We start from the raw sequence: 21,209 nt of genomic DNA, 5'->3' as shown, positions 1-21,209 counted from the left end.
AATCTAAATGACCACTACCCCATCCTTACTCCTATTTACTAACTTTCCCCTTCCCTTACTCCTCCTAAGCACCAACAAACAGTTTACACACCCCTATCATCCTCACTGTCATCATCACGGTCACTGAAAAGTGTTATATTCTGAGAATCATCATCATTTTGGCAGTCTGTTCCACACTGACATAGCTCAGTGCACGGTAGTCCATGTGATTTGCATGAACACTTGTGAGAAGCACAATCTTTTTTGCACTGACATCTTACCATTTCAATGATGGCTTCAGGTGCAGGCAGAGACTTGTTGTGATTGGTCTCAGCTGGCCATCTCCATCTTTGAAATATCCATTCAGCAATGGGTCAAGGAACTCCTGGTGCGCAATATCTGCCTGTCCCCATACCCTGGCCTGAACATGGGCTCTTAGTACATGCTCCTTCAGAGCAGCAGATGTGGGTGGAAGCTTGTCACTTGTCTGCCATGTGCTTGCAGAAAAGATACCATCTCAATTCTGGGATATTGTCAATCTGGATCCCCTTTGGTAAGTATGCAGCACATACAAACTTAGCCAAAGTAGACAGCTGATCCTATGTCACTTCACTTTTTTGTGAAAGCATCTGTAGAGCATTGAGGAAACAATCATCTGCTTTCAAGTAGATGTTGAACCAAGTGGTCTTTCCTATTCCAGAAAAACGCCCGGTGTTGTCTGCTCCTGTGAGTGCATGAAATGCAGGTAAAGACTTTGCACGATCTGCACCTAGAGCTGTCCAAATTTGTTCCACTTGCAGAATCCCAGATGTCATTGAAATACAAGTATCTTTCAACAGACTCTTATAGTTTGCTATGACAAGTAATAGCACATCAGTGTCAGGAGAGAAGAACATCAGCTTTGCATCAGAGGGGTTGCGATGTGATGCCAAAACTGCACGATGAATCAACAAGGTGTCTGCTTCTTCATGGTTGTTTCTTTCAAAGTGCAGTTGGATGTTGCTATTTGAGTGTCCTGCAGCAGAGGATATGATGAGCTTGGGGGAGTTATTACTGTATTCAATGGTCTTTGATGCCAGATACTCTGTGAGATCTGTTTTTGTCTGGTCATGGGAGAGTAAACGGCTCATCGGAATGTTCTTGATGTTTGTATCATCTCTAATAATTAAACAAGGCTGATTCTTTGAAGCATACCACAAGGCAGAAAAGAAGACGAGGAAATGACCCTATCCAGTACCAAATAATTTGGTTTGGTACTGGATAGGATCATTTCCTCGTCTTCTTTTCTGCCTTGTGGTATGCTTCAAAGAATCAGCCTTGTATGTGTCAAATACCAGAATTACCTCATCATAGTCTCTGGTTAAAGACATTAGTCTTTCATAGAACCACTCACTTAGCTCTTTGACTGTGCCTACAGTTGCTGGCTTTGTCAACTTTTGAACAACCACCATGCCATCTACAAGGGCGATTTTGCGAGTGGGATGAGCATATTGAATAGAACCATGACATCCTATGTCCTCAAATGCAGGTTGTGGTTGCTTCTCATTATCTTGGTATTCCTTTGTGAGATTTTCTAAAAGATGTATCAGTTTAGATTTGTCTGATCATTGAAGTACATCCCCACTGGGGGCAAAGAGAGCTTGTGGTGTTTGCGTGAACTCATAGTTGCCCACAGCCTGCTTTTGGTCAACATGTCTGTTAGACCTGGCAAGGACCAGTAGTCTCCCATAGAGATCTTTGGTCTCTCTCAGATCCACAGTTTTGTCTCTAACTTTTACAGAGGATTTAAGGTTGACTGACATGAACATTTTGTTGTTTTGTTTCTTGACAGGTGACCGGCTGTTGTCACCATTGATTCTGTCTTTGACATAGTCTTCATACAATTTCTGTCCAGTCGCATCAACACTCAAGATTTGTGTTACAAATTCTTGTGGGACATAGGCATGTGTGATCATGTTGTACAACCTGTCACCTTCAGCAGTAACTGGATTGCCATGACTGAGTATGGCAGCCTTTATCTTGTTTATTGCCCGATGGTTTCTATTTATCTCACTAGGTCCTAGTCAGGATGTTTGCTTTTGCCTGCTGTCCCAAATCCAAACTGACTCTTAAACTCTCTTGCCAAGCATGACAATTCAGGTGTTGGTAGGAAAAACCTCTGTCTAGCATTGGCATTGTTGGAGATTCCAATCAGGCCACAGTGGACCTTCATCTCCTTGTTGAGATGTTCGCATGCATGGTCTGCACCGACACAAAAGGAATGCCACTACTTGTGACTGAGAGATTACCCTCTTGAAGTTCCTTCCAGGTCTTAGGATGCTTAGCTTTGAGGTCATGCATGTCAGCAATGTATCTTGGCCACAGTCGCTTGTATCTGATTCTGTCAAATGCAAAGAAAAGTTTGCTAAGTCCTTCTGCAGCTTGAAGATGGAGTGCAAGATCAGCAGTGCGAGAAGCTGCCACAAAGAAGAGGATCTCCACTCGATGCAAGTAGTTCATGATGGATCTGAACATTGCATTTTTAGCTTTCTTTGCTTCCCAATCATTTAATGATTTCACAAATTCGGCATTAGTCAAAGCTTCAAGGAATGTACTGTTAGCCTGCATTGTGCACTCAACCTGGGTGGATTTGTCCTTCTCAGAGCAGGCCGATTCAACTTGCTCTGTTGCCTGCCAGCAAACATCTCTCAGCTGTGGGTTCTCCATAAAGAATTGCTCCAGAACCAATTCGTACAGAGCCACATATGAGTAGATATGAAAATTCACCAGGGTTCAATATCATATTTTTGAACATGCTTTCTGAACAAAGTACACAATTGAGGACATCCACTTAGACGATAAAACAAAATATCCAGGATTCCCGAATCTAAGTTAAAACCCATGATTGCTAACATTTAACATACTGGCTAACACCTCCATGGTGTTTAGAGGCACCTTCTTTACATTATCATATCACAATGTATCATTTACATTTACATCATTAAATAGCAATGCTAATATTTAATGTGGCTTCCTCCAACATGTACGTCAAGTTTGGAAATTTGTGCTAATTAGCGCATATTTCAGTAGATTAAGCCTCATTTGCATATTTAAACATTGCATTTCAGAAAACATGCAATACAAAAAATACTTGTCTTAATGTAAGTGAAAAACTGGGAAAGTTTTGTGGTGATACATACAAGTTTAAATTTTTACCCTATCTACCAGTATTTTCTCGCCTGAGAGCAAGGCATCCATTTTTGAATGAAAATTCCGAGAAAGTGGAGAGCTGATTTAAATGTTATACAGTGGATTTGTATTAAGGACCCTTTGAACTATCTAAAAATGCTGTATAACAACTTGTTCTCAAATTTTTTTTACCTCAGACTTTCTTTAATTTCAACGTGGCAAGATATCAGCAAATTAGCCTATGGCGATTTTAGTGTAATAGTACATTGTTTTCAGGACCTAAAATGACTGCAGTAATGACTTCTGAAAATTGTCAACCAAAGATTTTCTGATTCTTCAGTCTGTAAGGATTCCAAAAATATATAGTTTTACAAATCCCCCAAAAAATTGAACGAACTAATTGGTCTGAACATAGTGGCCTTAACTACTTGTCTTGTCTCCTCCTCCTGCTCCTTCTCTCTCTCCCTGGCTGTCAGCTCCTTAAACTGATCACCTCCTCATCTGCTCCTTCTCCTCCTCCTGGCTCGTATTTCTCCTGCAGCTCCTCCTCTTCCTCCTCCTCTTCATCATTTGTCCTGCTCCTTCCTCCCCATATCCACACTCCTCCTCCTCCTCTTCATCATGTGTCCTGAACTCCTCTTCCTCCATTCTGCTCCCTAAACTCCTCTTCCTCTCCTCCTTCTCTCCTCTCCTCATCACTATGTTTATCTTCCATCAGGCTACTGTCCATAATGTACACATGTAGGCTTTACTGGTGCCCATGTCAGCATGTTACTACAATAGAGAGATGGTGTGCAGCATGAAAATGCACTGGAAGTTAAAACCTTTCTGTCCCCATCTAGTGGTCAGGTATAGAATTACCTTAGTCACTGCTGGACAAAGCCAGCCATAATTGCTGCAGTCCAGAGTTCATGACTGACTGCTTATTGTCACTGAGTGCCATTTTGAGGAGGAATGACACTGTGAGGTGAGTTACTCATGATCATTTAATTTGTTATGTTGATATCAATGTCCTCAGACTCTCTGATGGCCAAATAGGACACGTCTACATATGTTGTTCATTTCTTAATAATTACATGACAGTGGCATTCAGGCTTTCTCTTTCTTGGTGAAAGCTGTGTTTGATCACTTCTCTGCTTGGGGTGTGTGTTGTTGTTGTGATGCGTTGGTGTGTGTTGTTGCTGTCGATGTGTTCATCTGATATGTATTTATCTATAGCTTACTTATTAGGCCGTGGTTGGAATTGTTATTAGCTTGTCATAGTTGTTGCCTTTTTGCCTCGATTTTCTCAGATGGTAGCATGGCTACTTTTCTTATTCAAATGGCATTAGCAGTGTTTCCTCTAGGATTTTTTTAAGCAGTGGGGGCAGGCCTGTCCGAACCCCCCACCGTCCCCCCGTCCCACAGAACTGACAACTGACACTTCGCTGCAACACAAACAATTATATGTATTCACCTCTATTCACACACAATGAGGCATTATTTTCAGTTGTGATTGAGCTGTATATTTGGAGAATCTACAACAGGTCTGCACAATGAATTTTGAAAGGCAACTGCGACTATTGTCTGCCCCATTTCTGATACCGTGGGGGAAGAAAATTAAACCGTGGGGGGCCGCCACTACCAAATCAACATAGAGGAAACACTGGCATTAGCTTATGAATGTTCAATAGACAGGCAAGACCCATCAACTATAATGCTGTTATAGGCATGTATATGGATGGAACAGTTGAGCTTGTAAGTGCAAACTGATAAAAACTTGATATCTGGCAGAATTACATGTCACACACTGACTCGAGTGTAACCCCAGTGCTGCAACACACACCTTGGAAGCCGCCCACTTATCATCAGGCCACTCAGTGTGTCGTAAAAGAAACCTGTAATCTGATAAGAGGTCTATACCTACTTGGAAAATATGTGACGGAGAACTACATAGATAAGGAAGAGACTGTGTTTCTGCTCCTCACTCCAGAGTTGCTGGTTCAGTGTTGTATTATACATAATTTCTAACACCTGTAAGTGAGATTCACAATACTTATGCATAGTGTTTTGGATAGTGATAAGGAGAGCGTACTAGTCTCTGCATAGTGTTTTGGATAGTGATAAGGAGAGCGTACTAGTCTCTGCATAGTGTTTTGGATAGTGATAAGGAGAGCGTACTAGTCTCTGCATAGTGTTTTGGATAGTGATAAGGAGAGCGTACTAGTCTCTTCAAAACCCATCTGCACGATAGACCTAATTAAGGTTTCTAGGAATCAAGAAGGTTACAGGAACACTTCAAATGTAGATGGCATACATAAAGAGTAGAGGATCTCATAATAATAATAATAATAATTATACATTTTATTTATAATGCACTTTTCATCAGAAGATCTCAAAGTGCTACAGGTTAAAAACACACACACACACAAAATGTGAGCAGTTTACGGAAAAAAGAAAAAAAAGAAAAGTTTTTTAAAAAACAAACATCGAAAGGGGACCAAAAGCTTTGCTAAAAAGAAATGTCTTAAGACCTTTTTTAAAACAGTCAGTGGATTGTGGTGCCTGGTGGAGACGGGAAGCCAGTGGAGTGAGTGGAGAATGGGGGTAATGTTGGATAGGACTTCCGGATCAAGAGTGGGTTTCTTGAGCAATGGTCTGATTATGGCAGGAGGCAGGGGGAATGTGACCAGTTTGGAGGGAATGGTTGATGACAGCGGTAATCAGGGGGGTTAGGACAGTGATATGGGTTTTCACCAGGGAGGTTGGGAGAGGGTCCAGGGGACAGGTGGAGGATTTCATCTTCCTGATGATGTTCTGCACCTCTTCTGATGAAACCTCAGGAAAACAGTTGCGATACAGTATACGTTGGAGAAACAGTTAGGCTGGGCGGACCAGAAAGGGCAGAGCAATTTTGATGTAAAAAAGTGAATTTATTGCACTGCTCTTCTGTAGTGGCAGTAAGTGAGGGGGGGGGGGGGGGGTTGTGGTTTGAGTAGGTGATTGACAGTGGAAAAAAGCTGCTTGGAATTTCCTGGACTGTTTCTGATGGCATCGGAGTAAAACTGTGACCTTGCATCTTTGAGGGACTGTGCATATTTTTGTCGTTGCTCCCGGTAAATTTGTTTGTGGACAGTGAGGCCAGAGGCTTTATAGCGCCGCTCAGGGATCCGCCCTGCTGCCGTCATCTTTCAAAGCCCATCTGTGAACCAGGGAGCTGAGCGGGTGAAGGTGACTGTTCTGGTCTTAACAGGGGCATGGAGGTCCAGGAGGCTGCTCAGATGGCTGTTGTAGTAGCCCACTGCTTCGTCGGCTGATGAAAAGTGTGTGGAAAGATGTTGAAAGTCTGCTGCCAAGAAATCTGTGTTTATCTTGAAAAAAGGACCTATTTCAGAGAGAAAAAAAACATACATTTTTAATCTTGACAGTCACAATTTGAGAGTGAGTTATATGTGTTTGCTCACATTTAATTATCTCTCATTAACACAGTTTCAAATCACTCTCATGATCAATCACTGTCTGAGATAGATCATGATTACCCATGATGCTCTGCTCGTGGCTTGTGCTCTGTGTGTCATCATCATTAATCTCCTGTGTCAGTAGCTAGAATCCACCTCCACTTCACAGTATGTGGCATAACAAATCATATTAGACTAAGCTAAAGGGCATGGAATGTTTGTGTTTTTCCTTGCAGTTGCATATCCTGGTAGATACGGGCTAACCTGGCCCTAGCCAGATGAATGTCGTTCCGCTTAGCTCCGCCTAGCTTCACTCACATCCATTTGGAACCTCTTCCATTGAGAGTGATTTCTCCAACCAACTTTATGGTTTAGCGAATCAGGACGCAGGGCGGGAGTTTCATAGATATGACATAGCGTAGAAGCGACTGTGAGACTGTTATCAGCGTCACGGGATGGCTTCGATGAGAGTGGTTGAAGTAGCACGTCAATAGATGACGGACAAGTGGCTTATTCAATCATATGCAAGCATTTTTTGATTAGGTCCAGCCTTCTGAAGCAACATTCCAATGGATCGGTTCCAGATGGATGAGTGGAGCTAGGCGGAGCGAAATTCATCTGGCTAGGGTCAGGTTAGATACGGGCAGCAGTAATTTCGCAGTCGGAGCAGCTCCTCACCCCTTCCTCCCCAGATACTACCATCGGTCGCTGTGAGTTAGCACCCATGTTAAACGCTCTTTAGTCACCACTGTATTGCATGGGCAGAGGTGGCACTGCTATAATGGTTGAGAATTGTTTCTTGGCATCACGTGTGATGGTAGCTTTAATCCAGTTATCCACAATAGCCTATGATAGATTTAACCCAGTTAATCATCATATACCAACATGCTGCAGACCTTTTGCCATTAAATTGTGTAATTAAATTGCTAAATCTTTAAAGTTTAAGTTGCTATTGCGATCCTGTTATGGCTGTAATTGGATGTTAAAAATGCATTAGAAGGTTTCTCTGTCCGTGGCACTTAACCTCCACTTCTTGTTACAGGTCCGCCTCGTACAAAGACCTCGGCCGCAACGTGTCTGTTCCCTACAGACAGGGGCGCTGGAAGGGGGAGCTGGGCACTGATGTGGTCTCCATACCCCATGGGCCCAACGCCTCACTGAGGGCCAACAATGCAGCCATCACCAAGTCGGACCACTTCTTCATCAAGGGCTCCAACAGGGAAGGAATCCTGGGATTGGCCTATGCTGAAATCGCACGGGTGAGTTGTGTTTTGTAAGACGAGCAAGTGCACACACATACTAAGTGCATGTGCACCCAATGTTAATTGGAGCGGTTGTTGGTGTTTTTACCCTACAGCCAGACAAGACGCTGGAGCCTTTCTTTGACTCACTGGTTCTTTCTTTGACTCACTGGTTCTTTCTTTGACTCACTGGTTCTTTCTTTGACTCACTGGTTCTTTCTTTGACTCACTGGTTCGTCAGACAAACGTACCCGACCTTTTCTCCCTGCAGCTGTGTGGTGTTGGATACACCAAGAATTCCAGCCTGGGTAGTGCCACAGTAGGGGAAGCGTGGTGAGAGTTCCAGCCTGGGTAGTGCCACAGTAGGGGAAGCGTGGTGAGAGTTCCAGCCTGGGTAGTGCCACAGTAGGGGAAGCGTGGTGAGAATGAGACAGACGTAACGTTCTACGGTAAAATAAATTCATTTGAATTACCGCTGCAAACATATTGTAATGATCTGAGCCTAGCTGTCATCACTGTACTCCCACAATGCTGTGCGTGTGTGTGTGTGTGTGTAATGTTGATGTAGGTTTAGTATGAGTAATGGCGTTTACCTTATCATGTATGTGTTAGCTGGTATAGTCTTTCTTTATGTTGTACCTCATGTGTTTACCCCGTGTATTGTATGTGACTACCCTGTTTGTGTATTGTGCTTGTTTAATTGACCTCCCTTGTGTTGCCTGTTCTATGACGTTCGTGTTTTTGGTGCGTAACCAATAAAGACCATTTTGAGACAATCTTACAGTTTGTTACAATATAATTACCGCTGTCAATGGCAACGGGTTTTGTGCTGCTGATCATATCACTCCGCAAGTATTCCGGTCATTTCTTGCATTGGAACTTCATTCAAAAGTGAAAGCAGACGGTTGATCAGTTGTGTTCTAAAGAATGTTTGATTCAAGTTCAGCGTGTGTTGCGAACTATTTGGTTCTCAGCAAAAGCCACGACGAAACTGTAACAAATAAGTGTAAAGAGACATATCGTGGAGTTTATTTTTTCGTTTTGGCAAGTAGCCGTATAATAAGCGGGATAATGTATAGAACGCCGGTCATTATGGGAAAATAAGTCCCTTCAGGGCGAAACAAGTCCGGTTCGCCCTGTCGGGACTTATTTTCCCATAATGACCGGCGTTCTATACATTATCTCTTACATATGGAATATTAAAACGGAAGCCTTGTGGGGCCAACTATGATGCTGATAATGGAACTCACTTGAAAGGCTCTATATCACCATTTTTTGGAAGAGAAACTTTGCACCTTTTTCCACTGTTGGTGGTAAAGTAAAGAAAGGATAAGGATGCTGAAAATATAGTTCTGTAAATTTACTGTCTAGGGTCTAGTAAGACCTGTTAAATGAATTTTCAACATATGAGCAAGGCTATTAACCTGCCTATTAACATCTTCCTCCCATAGATCATTGGTGGCACGGATCCTTCTCTGTATACAGGAGACCTGTGGTACACTCCTATTCGTTGGGAGTGGTATTATGAGGTCATCATTGTGCGCATTGAGGTCAATGGACAGGATCTCAGCATGGATTGTAAAGAGGTCAGTTAATTGTTTTCACTCTACAGTTAGGGATGCTTGAAAACGTACAGTTCTAAAAGATATATTTTATTGTAATTGTATTGTTTATGTATCATACTTTAAAAATGTAATGGTACATCAGAGTGGTCTGTAAAAATGTTTTGTATATTTGACATATTTTGTTCATGGTTTGTATGTTTATTGTTTACTTCTGTTCTCCTGTGGTGTATCTTTGCAGTATAACTATGACAAGAGTATTGTGGACAGCGGCACAACAGACCTGCGCCTCCCTCGTAAAGTTTTCCAGGCAGCAGTGAAGGCCATTGAAGCAGCCGCCTGTCAGTACTTGTGTTCATCTCTCTTCCCTCTGCTCTTGTCTCCTCATGTGCAGCATAAAAGACAGAAGGGTTCTGTAGTGGTGCTTTTGATCACTGTAGAGTGTCACGGTCACATGCAGCACAGTAGTGTCTCTGTGTCAGTCAGTCAGTGAGTCCTTCCATTGTTTAACCATTGACATACAGAGGCACAGATTGTTCCTTGATTCAGTTACTTCTCTGTCCAATCACCAACTTTTGTTGACACACTAAGTTTACACACTACTATCAGTTATACCGTTTCTATTGCTATTTCTGCTTTGAGCATCTGTGCTTTTTTCCAAGCAATAGTAAGGAAGACATTATCCTTATACATGTACATAAGGAAAATGTCTTCAACCAAAATAGAACCACCTGTTGGATGTTATGTATGGATTCAAATTTTGTGCTATAATTTTATTAGGATCATGCATACATATTTCAATGTTATTATGTGTATGTTATTGTATTACCATATACATAATGCTTTATTCGTCCTGTCTCGTATTTTATTTTGTAAACATGCATATAAATTGGGGCAGCAGTGGCCTACTGGTTAGTGCTTCGGACTTGTAACCGGAGGGTTGCCGGTTCGAACCCCGACCAGTAGGCATGGCTGAAGTGCCCTTGAGCGAGGCACCTAACCCCTCACTGCTCCCCGAGCACCGCCGTTGTGCAGGCAGCTCACTGCGCCGGGATTAGTGTGTGCTTCACCTCACTGTGTGCTGAATGTGTTTCACTAATTCACGGATTGGGATAAATGCAGAGACCAAATTTCCCTCACGGGATCAAAAGAGTATATATACCTACTTATACTTATAAATTGTTTTATAAAAATATATGTTTTGCAAATCACTTTGGAAAAATCCCTTCATCCTGTAAGATGCTTCTCTCTCTTGTCCCCCTGCAGACTGAGCAGTTCCCCTCAGGCTTCTAGTTGGGAGAGGCGCTGGTGTGCTGGGATGCGGGCGCTACCCCCTGGCACATCTTCCCCGTCATCTCCCTGTACCTGATGAGCGGAAACCGCAACCAGTCCTTCCGCATCTCCATCCTGCCACAGGTAAGGACGATTTGATTTTTTTTTGGTCTGTTGAAAGTCCTTTAACACGTATGTCCTCAAGAACTCTGGTGGATGTGGTTGTTGGAGACATATAATCTTTTCCATTTCCAAGACAATAAATATAATACCTTTTAAAGGGAAACTTGGCAGGATTTCCCCCTCTGCTGGAGAAATTGTGCATTATGCTATTTCAAACTGTGGAAAAAGGTAACGATAAAGCACATGGATTTGTTTACAAGCTAGCAAAACGGTTAGCATAAGTTTGGCAGACAATGTGGATGTTACAAGGTAAGAAACACGATTTAAAACTAGTTTCTTGTTTCTCACTTATCTTTTCGGGACGGTAGTCTCAATGTTGCAAGGTTGGTTTTCCACCTGGGGACGCTAGGGGCAGCGGGAAAAGTCACAATTTTCACCGGAACAGGTCATTTAACCATCCAAATGATTTCTAAACGGGTTTATTACGTTGAAATAGTTGCCAAGTGCCCCTTTAAAATGTGTTGGGGTGAAGGGAGATTTCATTCATATCGATTAGTAACCTATAGAGGGCGCTGTGATTCCTCTGTGAGCTGTCCTGAGAGCTTACATTTCAGCTGACAATTTGAGATAGATTATGGGTCTGTTCGAAACGGGAAAAACTGCTGCCTTTTAAAATATCTAACTGGGGAGCGAGACAGCAAGTGCGGTTTGAAACGGAAACGACTAATTTTGCTGCCTTCTAGGATATCTCATATTTCCTGAATAGCGGTCATTTTTGGAGGCAGCATCGATGTGTGACTCTGTGTCCACTGACATGTCCCTGTCCTGTCCCCTGTGCCCTCTGCAGTAGTACCTGCGGCCTGTAGAGGGCGTGTTCGCGCCGCAGGAGGACTGCTACAAGTTTGCCGTGTCCCAGTCCAGCACAGGTACCGTCATGGGTGCGGTCATCATGGAGTGTTTGACCGCCAAAACAAGCGCATCGGCTTCGCTGTCAGCACTTGCCATGGTGAGGAATAAAGGGCAAAAACAATTGTTTATCGTGATCATTTGTGTTGTATGAGTCTATTTCAGTGCTACACCATGTCAAGGTCAAGTCAAGTCAAGTCAACTTTATTTATATAGCACATTTCATACACAGAGGTCATTGAATGTGTTAAATATCATTTGTGTATAGCGCTCTTATATTGTATTACGGTAGCCTAAGAGTGTTGGTTATATGTGGGGTATTACGGTTTTTCATACCTGCGTGTATGCCATGCTACTTTTCACAATTTCACTTGTATGTAGTTGATGAAGGTGACGGATGAACAGAGCCGTACTCTATGTGAAAGTTCATTTAATAAATGACATTGAATAGACACTCCGCTTATTCTTCTCCACGTCAAGTTAATCCTGCGCGACAGTCAGTTAACTTAACAGGTTATGGGCCCAGGGCCGAAGATAAGCGAGTGTGAAAAAGTTTAACGCGACGTATTACGCGATAGCTAGCCAGCAAGAAGCTGAGAAATTGGCGGGGTTGGAAGATGGCAAACCGAGCAACAGGAGTCCCAGCACCGCAGCTTTTATTCGACGGATCTGAAGAGAAATATGACCTTTGGGAAACGAGGTTCCTAAGCTGTCTACACATTCTCAAGTTGAAGGAGACCATTTTACATGAACCCCCTCAGGCGAGCGATGAGGACAACCGGAAAAATGCAGACTGCTATGCCGAACTGGTAAGGCTAATAGACGATAAAAGCCTATCGCTAATCAGTCACGAAGCCGCTGATAATGGCAGGAAAGCCCTGAGCATACTTAAAGAACATTATTCAGGAAAAAGCAAGCCACGGATTATAAATATGTACACGTCATTAACAAAGCTGCGAATGGCAGAAAACGAAACTGTTACAGACTTTTTAATAAGGGCAGAGAACATCATTACAGCGTTAAGAGATGCGGGAGAAACCATGAGTGATGGATTAATCGTAGCCATGATGCTAGGCGGGCTACCAGACTCGTTCAAGCCGCTAGCAGTCCATGTAACGCAGAATGAGGATAACGTTACGTTTTCAGACTTTAAAAGAAGGCTACGGGTCTATGAAGAATCTGAGAAAATGAAAATGACAGAACAGACTACAGATAACGTGATGAAGACGCATACAAGACAGGGCGGAGGCCACAGCAAGCCACAAGGTAACAGAAAAGAAGAAGATGCCAACTTGACTTGTTATAAATGTGGAATAAAAGGACACAGGGCGAGAAAGTGTTACAAGAAAGTGTGGTGCAATTACTGTAGAAACAATACCCATGCTGAGTCACTATGTAAGAAAAAGGGGGGACAAGATGGCGCCAGAAAAGTTGCTGAGGAACAAGATGGCGATGAAGGAGATTACCTCTTCATGGCTAAACATGTGAAAAGTGAAAGACCACACCTCAACGTGAAAACAAAAGGCATCATGGTGGACGCGGGGGCAACTTCCCACATTGTGAACGACATCAACAAGTTCCAGAACTTCGACAGCTCGTTCCAGCCAGAGACCCACTGTGTGGAATTAGCCGACGGAAGCAAGTGCAGTGGAATGGCCCAACAGAGAGGAACGGCGGTGATCCACCTTCTAGACAACGCTGGACGACAACACACAGCGCAGCTACGAGATACACTCTACATGCCATCATACCCACACGACATCTTCTCAGTGGCAAGAGCGTCAAATGGAGGAGCTACAATCACTTTCAAAAAGGGGGACAGCCGCATGGTCACCAAGGATGGTAGCAGGTTTGACATTCATGAGACTGGGAATTTGTATTACTTGCCAACTGTTGAAAAAGATGTTGATCAGTGTAATGTATGTCATGATCTACAGACATGGCACCAAATACTGGGTCATTGTAATTTTGAGGATGTTAAAAGGTTACAAGGTGTTGTGAAGGGCATGGAGATTAAGGGAGGTGCAGTTGGGTTGGATCAGTCATGTGATGTGTGTACACAAGGAAAGTTCACTCAGACAAGAAATAGGGAGCCAGATAGGAAAGCAAAGAAGCCCCTAGAACTAGTTCACACTGATTTAGCCGGGCCTATGTCCACACCAAGCAAAGAGGGACACAGAAATGTGCAGTCCTTCACAGATGACTACTCAGGCACTATACTTGTGTACTTTCTAAAGTCTAAGAGTAATACGGTGCAGGCCACAGAAAGATTCTTAGCAGACACAGCGCCTTATGGAGAAATCAAGTGTATCCGTTCAGATAACGGCACTGAGTTTACAAGTCGAGACTTTCAGGCAATATTAACAAAGAATAGGATTAGGCATGAGACGTCTGCTCCTTACTCACCCCACCAAAATGGCACTGCGGAGAGAGGTTGGAGAACACTCTACGATATGAGCAGATGCCTACTGATAGAAAGCGGGCTGCCAGATGAGCTGTGGAACTATGCTGTGCAGACCTCAGCTTATGTGAGAAACAGGTGCTACAATAGACGCACAAAGAAAACGCCCTACGAGTTATTCACAGGCAAGGTACCAAATGTATCAAAATTGCAAAAATTCGGATCAATGTGTTTTGCTTACAAGCAAGAGAAAAGCAAATTGGACTCTAGATGTGAGCAAGGCGTTTTCATAGGCCACGATAAAAACAGCCCAGCCTATCTAGTATACTATCCAGACACAGAGAGGGTCCAAAAGCATAGACTGGTGAAATTCACCATTAAAACAACCCAGGAAAGGGAAACACAAACATCTGAGTCACACATAGAACACGGGGGTGTACATCCAAGGGTTGACAACAGTGAAGAGAGTGTTGTTGATGAAAATGTGGAAAATGTACCAGGTCAGGGTGATCAAAGTGGTATTACCGAGACTTCACCTGAAAAGACTGAGTACACACAGCCAGGTGAAGTCACAGAGACTGTGACCAAAAGGTACCCACCGAGAAATAGAAAGAAACCAGCTCATCTACAGGATTTTGAGACTGGGGATAAGGAGGACAAACTGCACACATGCATGGACTCTTGTTACAGAGCGGTGTGTGATATACCTCAAACTTACCAGGACGCTATTGCATCAACCAAAGCGAGGCAGTGGACAAATGCCATGAAAGAGGAGATGCGATCTCTGGAGGAGAACGAGACCTTCAGCCTAACTCACTTGCCACCAGGCAAACAGACAGTGGGGGGCAGATGGGTTTTTGCACTTAAGACAGAAATTGATGGGTCTGACAAATACAAGGCAAGATTTGCAGCAAAAGGCTACAGTCAGAAACAAGGCACTGATTATGATGAGACTTTCTCACCCACAGCTGATATGACAAGTGTGAGAGTGGTCATGCAAAAGGCAGTGCAGGATGATCTAGTCTTACACCAGATGGACGTTAAGACCGCTTATTTGCATGCCCCAATTGACTGTGAAATTTATATGGAGCAACCTGAGGGTTATGAGAAAAGGTCAAAATCAGGTGAAAAGCTAGTGTGCAAGTTACACAAATCTCTCTATGGTCTTAAACAGTCAGGGAGGAATTGGAATGCTATGTTGCATACATGTTGAGTTGAGAATGATTTAGTACAGAACCCAGCTGATACCTGTGTGTATACAAGAGAAAAACACAATGAGAAAGTAATCTTAATAATTTGGGTTGATGATCTGATCATAGCAGCTAATAATGAGAGTGTTCTGGGAAATGTAAAGATGATGCTTACTGAAAGGTTCAAAATGAAAGACATGGGAAAGCTGAGACATTTCTTGGGGATAGATTTTGAACAAGCAGATGGTTTAGTCAAAATGTCACAGGAGAGATATGTGAGAAAGATTCTAGATCGATTTGAAATGCAGGATTGCAAATCTAGAGAAACACCATGTGAACCAAAACTTAATACACAGAAGATGCTGAGAAAATGAAAGAGCCAAGAAAGTATAGGGTGGCAGTAGGTAGTTTAATTTACTTGTCCACATGCACCCGTCCAGATATAAGCTTTGTGGTCAGTAAACTCTCTCAGCACTTTGCTGAACCAACAGTAGAACACTGGAACACAGTAAAGCATGTGTTCAGGTACCTCAAGGGTACAACAGAACAGGGGTTATTCTTCAGGAGAAATGACACAGAAAAACTAGGTCTAAGGGTCTACTGTGATGCTGACTGGGCGTCAGATTCAGCAGATAGACGAAGTACATCAGGGTATTGTGTCAGTCTAAATGAGGGAAGCTCTTTGATATCCTGGAAAACAAGAAAACAACCAACAGTAGCGTTATCTACTTGTGAGGCTGAATACATGTCCTTAGCTTCAGCCATACAGGAATGCATCTACTTAGAACAACTGCTCAGGGGTATAGACACTTACCAATACGCACAAACAAAGGTGTATGAAGACAATCAAGGTGCCATAGCACTAGCCAAAAATCCAGTTAACAGACAACGTTGCAAACACATTGATATTAAATATCATTTCATCAGAGAGAATGTGAATAATGGGAAGTTTATTTTGGAATATTGTCCTACTGATCAAATGATTGCTGATGTTCTGACAAAGCCAGCTACTAAGCTGAAGTTGAAAAGGTTTGCAGGAGACATGTTTGGCACTTAGGAGTGCAAAGAGTGTTTTATACTTCAAGATAATGAGGAAGCCTCATTCTGTTATTTTGTTTTCATTGAACCTAATGAGATAAGAGCGAGTGGGGGTGTTAAATATCATTTGTGTATAGCGCTCTTATATTGTATTACGGTAGCCTAAGAGTGTTGGTTATATGTGGGGTATTACGGTTTTTCATACCTGCGTGTATGCCATGCTACTTTTCACAATTTCACTTGTATGTAGTTGATGAAGGTGACGGATGAACAGAGCCGTACTCTATGTGAAAGTTCATTTAATAAATGACATTGAATAGACACTCCGCTTATTCTTCTCCACGTCAAGTTAATCCTGCGCGACAGTCAGTTAACTTAACAGAATGTGCTTTACATAAACAAAAGCAAACAGGAATAGCTGATAAAAGCATAGAAGGGCAAATTGTGAAATTTGTGAAATTTGTTCCTGTACAGTATGTATGTTAATGGCATTGTTGATTTGCTTGTGGGTTCTGTAAAGTATTATTCATACATTATTTTTCCCTAGTAAAGCATGTGTACACATACAAACTGATCATCTGCTCCTTCTCCTCCTCCTGGCCTGTATTTCTCCTGCAGCTCCCCCTCCTCCTCCTCTTCATCATGTGTTCTGCTCCCCATATCCACTCCTCCTCCTCCTCCTCTTCATCATGTGTCCTCCTCCTCCAGTCCAAACTTCCTGTTTTATTCCCATTTGTCCACCTGCTCTAATTCAGGCTTCTCCTCCCTGGAAGTCTACTTCACCTCCCCTCCTCTTCTTCCTCTCCTCCTCTGTTCATCCCCCTCCTCTTCCTCATCTCCTTTTCCTCTCTAAATCTTTCCTCACCATCTCCTCTCCCCAAATATCCTGCAATCTGATTGGCTGAGATTATTTTCCACAAACATCCTCAGATTCTTTTTTAAATGAGAAGCAAACGTGTGTGTGTGTGTGTGTGTGTGTGTGTGTGTATGTGTGTGTGTGTGTGTGTGACTACCTCTACATGAAATAAACAGATTTTCTTAATGAGGTTGAGACATGAGCTCCTTTATTGCAGATGGAGTAAAGCACCTTTTACTGAACTGGAAACAGACGTGCAGATTCAGAGTTCATTAGAACACGGAACACTCTGATGGAGGATGCACCATTAGAACACGTAACACTCTGATGGAGGATGCACCATTAGAACACGGAACACTCTGATGGAGGATTTCCAGACGTGCAGATTCAGAGTTCATTAGAACACGGAACACTCTGATGGAGGATGCATCATTAGAACACGGAACACTCTGATGGAGGATGTCGCTTGTTGTTGAGATGTAGATTGTACCCCATCACCTGGCATGCCTTCTGGTCAGACTCTGGCCCTGATGCGGCCCTGATGTGGCCCTGATGCAGCATGGGTAACACCTAGCCTCATCTGCCCACATCTGGTCTTGAGATCATCCATCATACCACTGTGTGTGTGTGTGTTGTGTGTGTGTGTGTATACGACTGCCTCCCAGGCCAACTATGAGATCAGTATGGGCAGCCGTGTGTGTGTGGTGTGTGTGTGTGTGTGTGTGTGTGTGTGTGTGTGTGTTTGGATAGGACAGATTCTGGTAATCAATAAATGGATTTACACCTGATCAGGGATTAAGTACGTCTGCTGTTCAATACTCATGATTGTGCTATTCCAACATGCCTCTCCCAAAGACGAATCTCACTCTCTTTAAATAAACATTATAGAATACAAAGAAATAAAGTTATGATTTTAAACACTCAAATAGACCTCTCCAGAATAAGTCCCGCCTCCGTAACTTCTTTATCCATCCAACTTCCTGGCGTCGATTGTCTATGGGAAATAACATGGCGTTTCGAAATATCATACCGGTAAAACATCTGTAGGTAGCGAAGTAGAAAAAGCTGCTGGGCAGATTGGCCTACACACTTCTGCCATCTAGTTTCCACTGGATTTTTTGATTGTCGGTGCCGTTAAACGGCACCGACAATCAAAAAATCCAGTGGAAACTAGATGGCAGAAGTGTGTAGGCCAATCTGCCCAGCAGCTTTTTCTACTTTGTCACCTACAGAGTCCCATAGACATTTGACGACCGAAGGTTGGATGGATACGGAAGTTAGGAGGCGGGACTTAATCTGGAGAGGTCTATAAGTCATTCAACCGTCTGGAAGTGATGCGTATGATACACAGTGTACATGGCAGCTGACATCACGTGGGCTAAGGCAGCCCATTGGCTGTGTCCATGGTGAGGGGCGTGTCCTATCCCTCACTCTCGGCCTTGATGAGGTGTCCGCTGAAGGTGACGTAGGTGTCGAAGTCGTCGCTGAAGACGGCGTTCTCGCGCTCGCCCTTGTACAGGCGCACCCACACCTGGTCATCACGCGCCAGCTGCAGCAGCAGGCTCTGGCTCTGCATGATGGAGCGGTCACTCGGCTGCGCGTACAAGATGGCCGCCTCCTGCTCATTCTTCATCAGGTGCAGGTACGTCTCCTTCTGCAGGGGGAGGGAGAGAGAGATGAAGATGGAGAGAGAAAGAGGGAGGGAGGGAGAAAGAGAGGGAGAAAGAGGGAGAGATGAAGATGGAGAGAGAGAAAGAGGGAGGGAGAGAGAAAGGTAAATTGATGGAAAATGCAGAGCTTCCATCTTAATGCTTTATGTCCCGACAGGGAGAACAGAAGCAGCGGAGGGGTTTTGCTTCGACCTGAAGGGACTTATTTTCTGATAATGATTATATACTTTGCCGGTGATTATATAGATTTAACATAGGTCCGAACATTGGAAAGGCCCATTCATGTGAATGGAACTTTCTGCAACACTCTGAACACAGTGTGTTAGTGACCGTACACCAACAGAGTTTTCTATGAATATCTTGAGAACCGTAGGGCCTAGGATGACCAATTTTTGCCTATGTTTGCCTCCAGGGGCCATGTTAACCCATTCCATATGCACACATGTGCATAAACAGATATTCACACACACACACACACATTCACAGTAATCATACGTATGACACATACACACACAGTAGACATATGTGCGCATGCATTCACATGCACACACACAGGCACACCCACAAGCACATGCACGCACATGCACGCACACACACACACACACAAACATAAACACGAACACGCACACATGCACACAATTCAAGAATTTCTCAGAATTATGAACAGGCAAGATGTATAAAATGTATTTTACATGTGAAATCTATGACTTAATCATGTTTTGGTACTTGTTGTCTAGCAGATACCAGTGAGAATTGATTGTGCATAATGCAATTCAGTGAGACAGTTAGAATCCTATAGGCCTTTCACCTTTTGTTTTTAGCCAGCAGCCAGACCAGCAGATACCCTGACTTTGCTGAATTACTGAAGCTAAGCAGGCTTACTTAGTACTTGGATAAGAAACCTTCTTGGAAGAGTAGGTTCCTGCTACAAGTGGTGTTGGTGGCTGGCCAGTAGGTGGCACTCTTCCCTGTGGCCAAAAGCCACCAAACAAATATCAATCCCAATGTCCTATTGCAGTGACAGGGACACTGTACTGCAGGAGATGTTTTCCTTTGCATGAATGTTAAATTGAGGTCCTGACTCACCATGGTTGTTAAAGATCCCATGGCATTTATCGCAAAGAGTAGGTGGTTCCCTGATTTGCTTTATTTATGTACGCATACATAAAGACACACACACATGCACACACACATAAAAACACACACACACCAAGACATGTAAACACACACACACTACACATGCACACACACATACATACACACACCCTCACACACATGCACCCACACATACAAACACACCTACATACACAAACACACACACACACACACAAACACACACAAAAAAACACACAAAACACATATACACTAAAACAACCACACGCTCCGCACACACTTAATTACAAAAAAGGAACAAAGTAGGAAATGAACACAATTTGACAAGCGTGACTTATTTTTGTGGAAAAAATGTGCTGGACTGGGCCATTATAACATATTATGAATATGTGACAAACCTTCTTGATAATGATAATGCAATATACTACACCTGAATACAAGGACACTCACCTGGTTCTGCACCTAGAACAGCAGTGGGAGCGTACCTGGTTCTGCACCTAGAACAGCAGTGGGAGCGTACCTGGTTCCAGGTGTGCACCTAGAACAGCAGTGGGAGCGTACCTGCTTCTGCACCTAGAACAGCAGTGGGAGTGTACCTGGTTCCAGGTGTGCACGTTGAGGCTGAAGAAGTAGACTCCGGGCACGTAGCAGAAGAACTTCCCGGTGAACATGTTGAAGTGGTTGTAGAGGTTGACGAGCTCCGTGTCGAAGACCAGCGTCTGGTAGTAGTCGTTGCTGTGCAGGGCCTTCTTGCGTCCGACGGAGAAGGCGGCGTAGTGGCCCTTGCAGGGCTCCCCAGGAGACCCCGTGCTGCCCTTAACGCCCTTCACCCCGTGGGGGCCGGGGGGGCCTACGTCCCCCGTCCTACCAGACTTCCCATAGGGGCCCCGCACACCACTCTCCCCCTTCTCACCTGCGCATGGGGAGACAGCGTAAGTGTGTGTGTGTGTGTGTGTGTGTGTGTGTGTGTGTGTGTGTGATATCGATCGCTCACCACTCTCCCCCTTCTCACCTGCGCATGGGGAGACAGCGTAAGTGTGTGTGTGTGTGTGTGTGGGTATGATATCGCCAGTGTTGGGAGGGTTACTTTCAAAACGTTACAGAATACAGAATACATGCCCAAAAATGTAATTTGTAACGTATTCCGTTACGTTACTCAATCTGAGTAACGTATTCTGAATACTTAGATTACTTCCGCATTGAATTGCATTTTATAAGTGTAGGAATGCGGCCATCAAATCCTGCTTAGGCCT

The 21,209-nt window shown here is 43.6% G+C and overlaps 1 protein-coding gene across 1 annotated transcript in view; it reads right to left on the bottom strand.

Moving 5' to 3' along the window:
- Positions 1–18,407: 18,407 nt before the first annotated feature.
- Positions 18,408–21,209, bottom strand: part of c1qtnf1 (C1q and TNF related 1) — a 22,441-nt gene continuing 19,639 nt past the window's right edge. Inside the window, exons 4-5 of the mRNA XM_076266578.1 lie at positions 20,553–20,869; positions 18,408–18,827 (exon numbers count right to left, since the gene is read on the bottom strand). Of these exons, the coding sequence (XP_076122693.1) occupies positions 18,594–18,827; positions 20,553–20,869 (551 nt within the window). The 3' untranslated portion in view covers positions 18,408–18,593. The remainder of the gene's footprint in view (positions 18,828–20,552; positions 20,870–21,209) is intronic.

This window comes from Alosa pseudoharengus, unplaced genomic scaffold (genome assembly GCF_046254945.1).
Source record: "Alosa pseudoharengus isolate Yale_2024_CS ecotype anadromous, Long Island Sound unplaced genomic scaffold, YU_APseudo_1.1 YU_APseudo_1.1_scf_4, whole genome shotgun sequence".
NCBI classification, from domain to species: Eukaryota; Metazoa; Chordata; class Actinopteri; order Clupeiformes; family Clupeidae; genus Alosa; species Alosa pseudoharengus.
The sequence above is the reverse complement of the archived record's forward strand: the minus strand, read 5'-3'. Positions and strand labels throughout refer to the sequence as shown.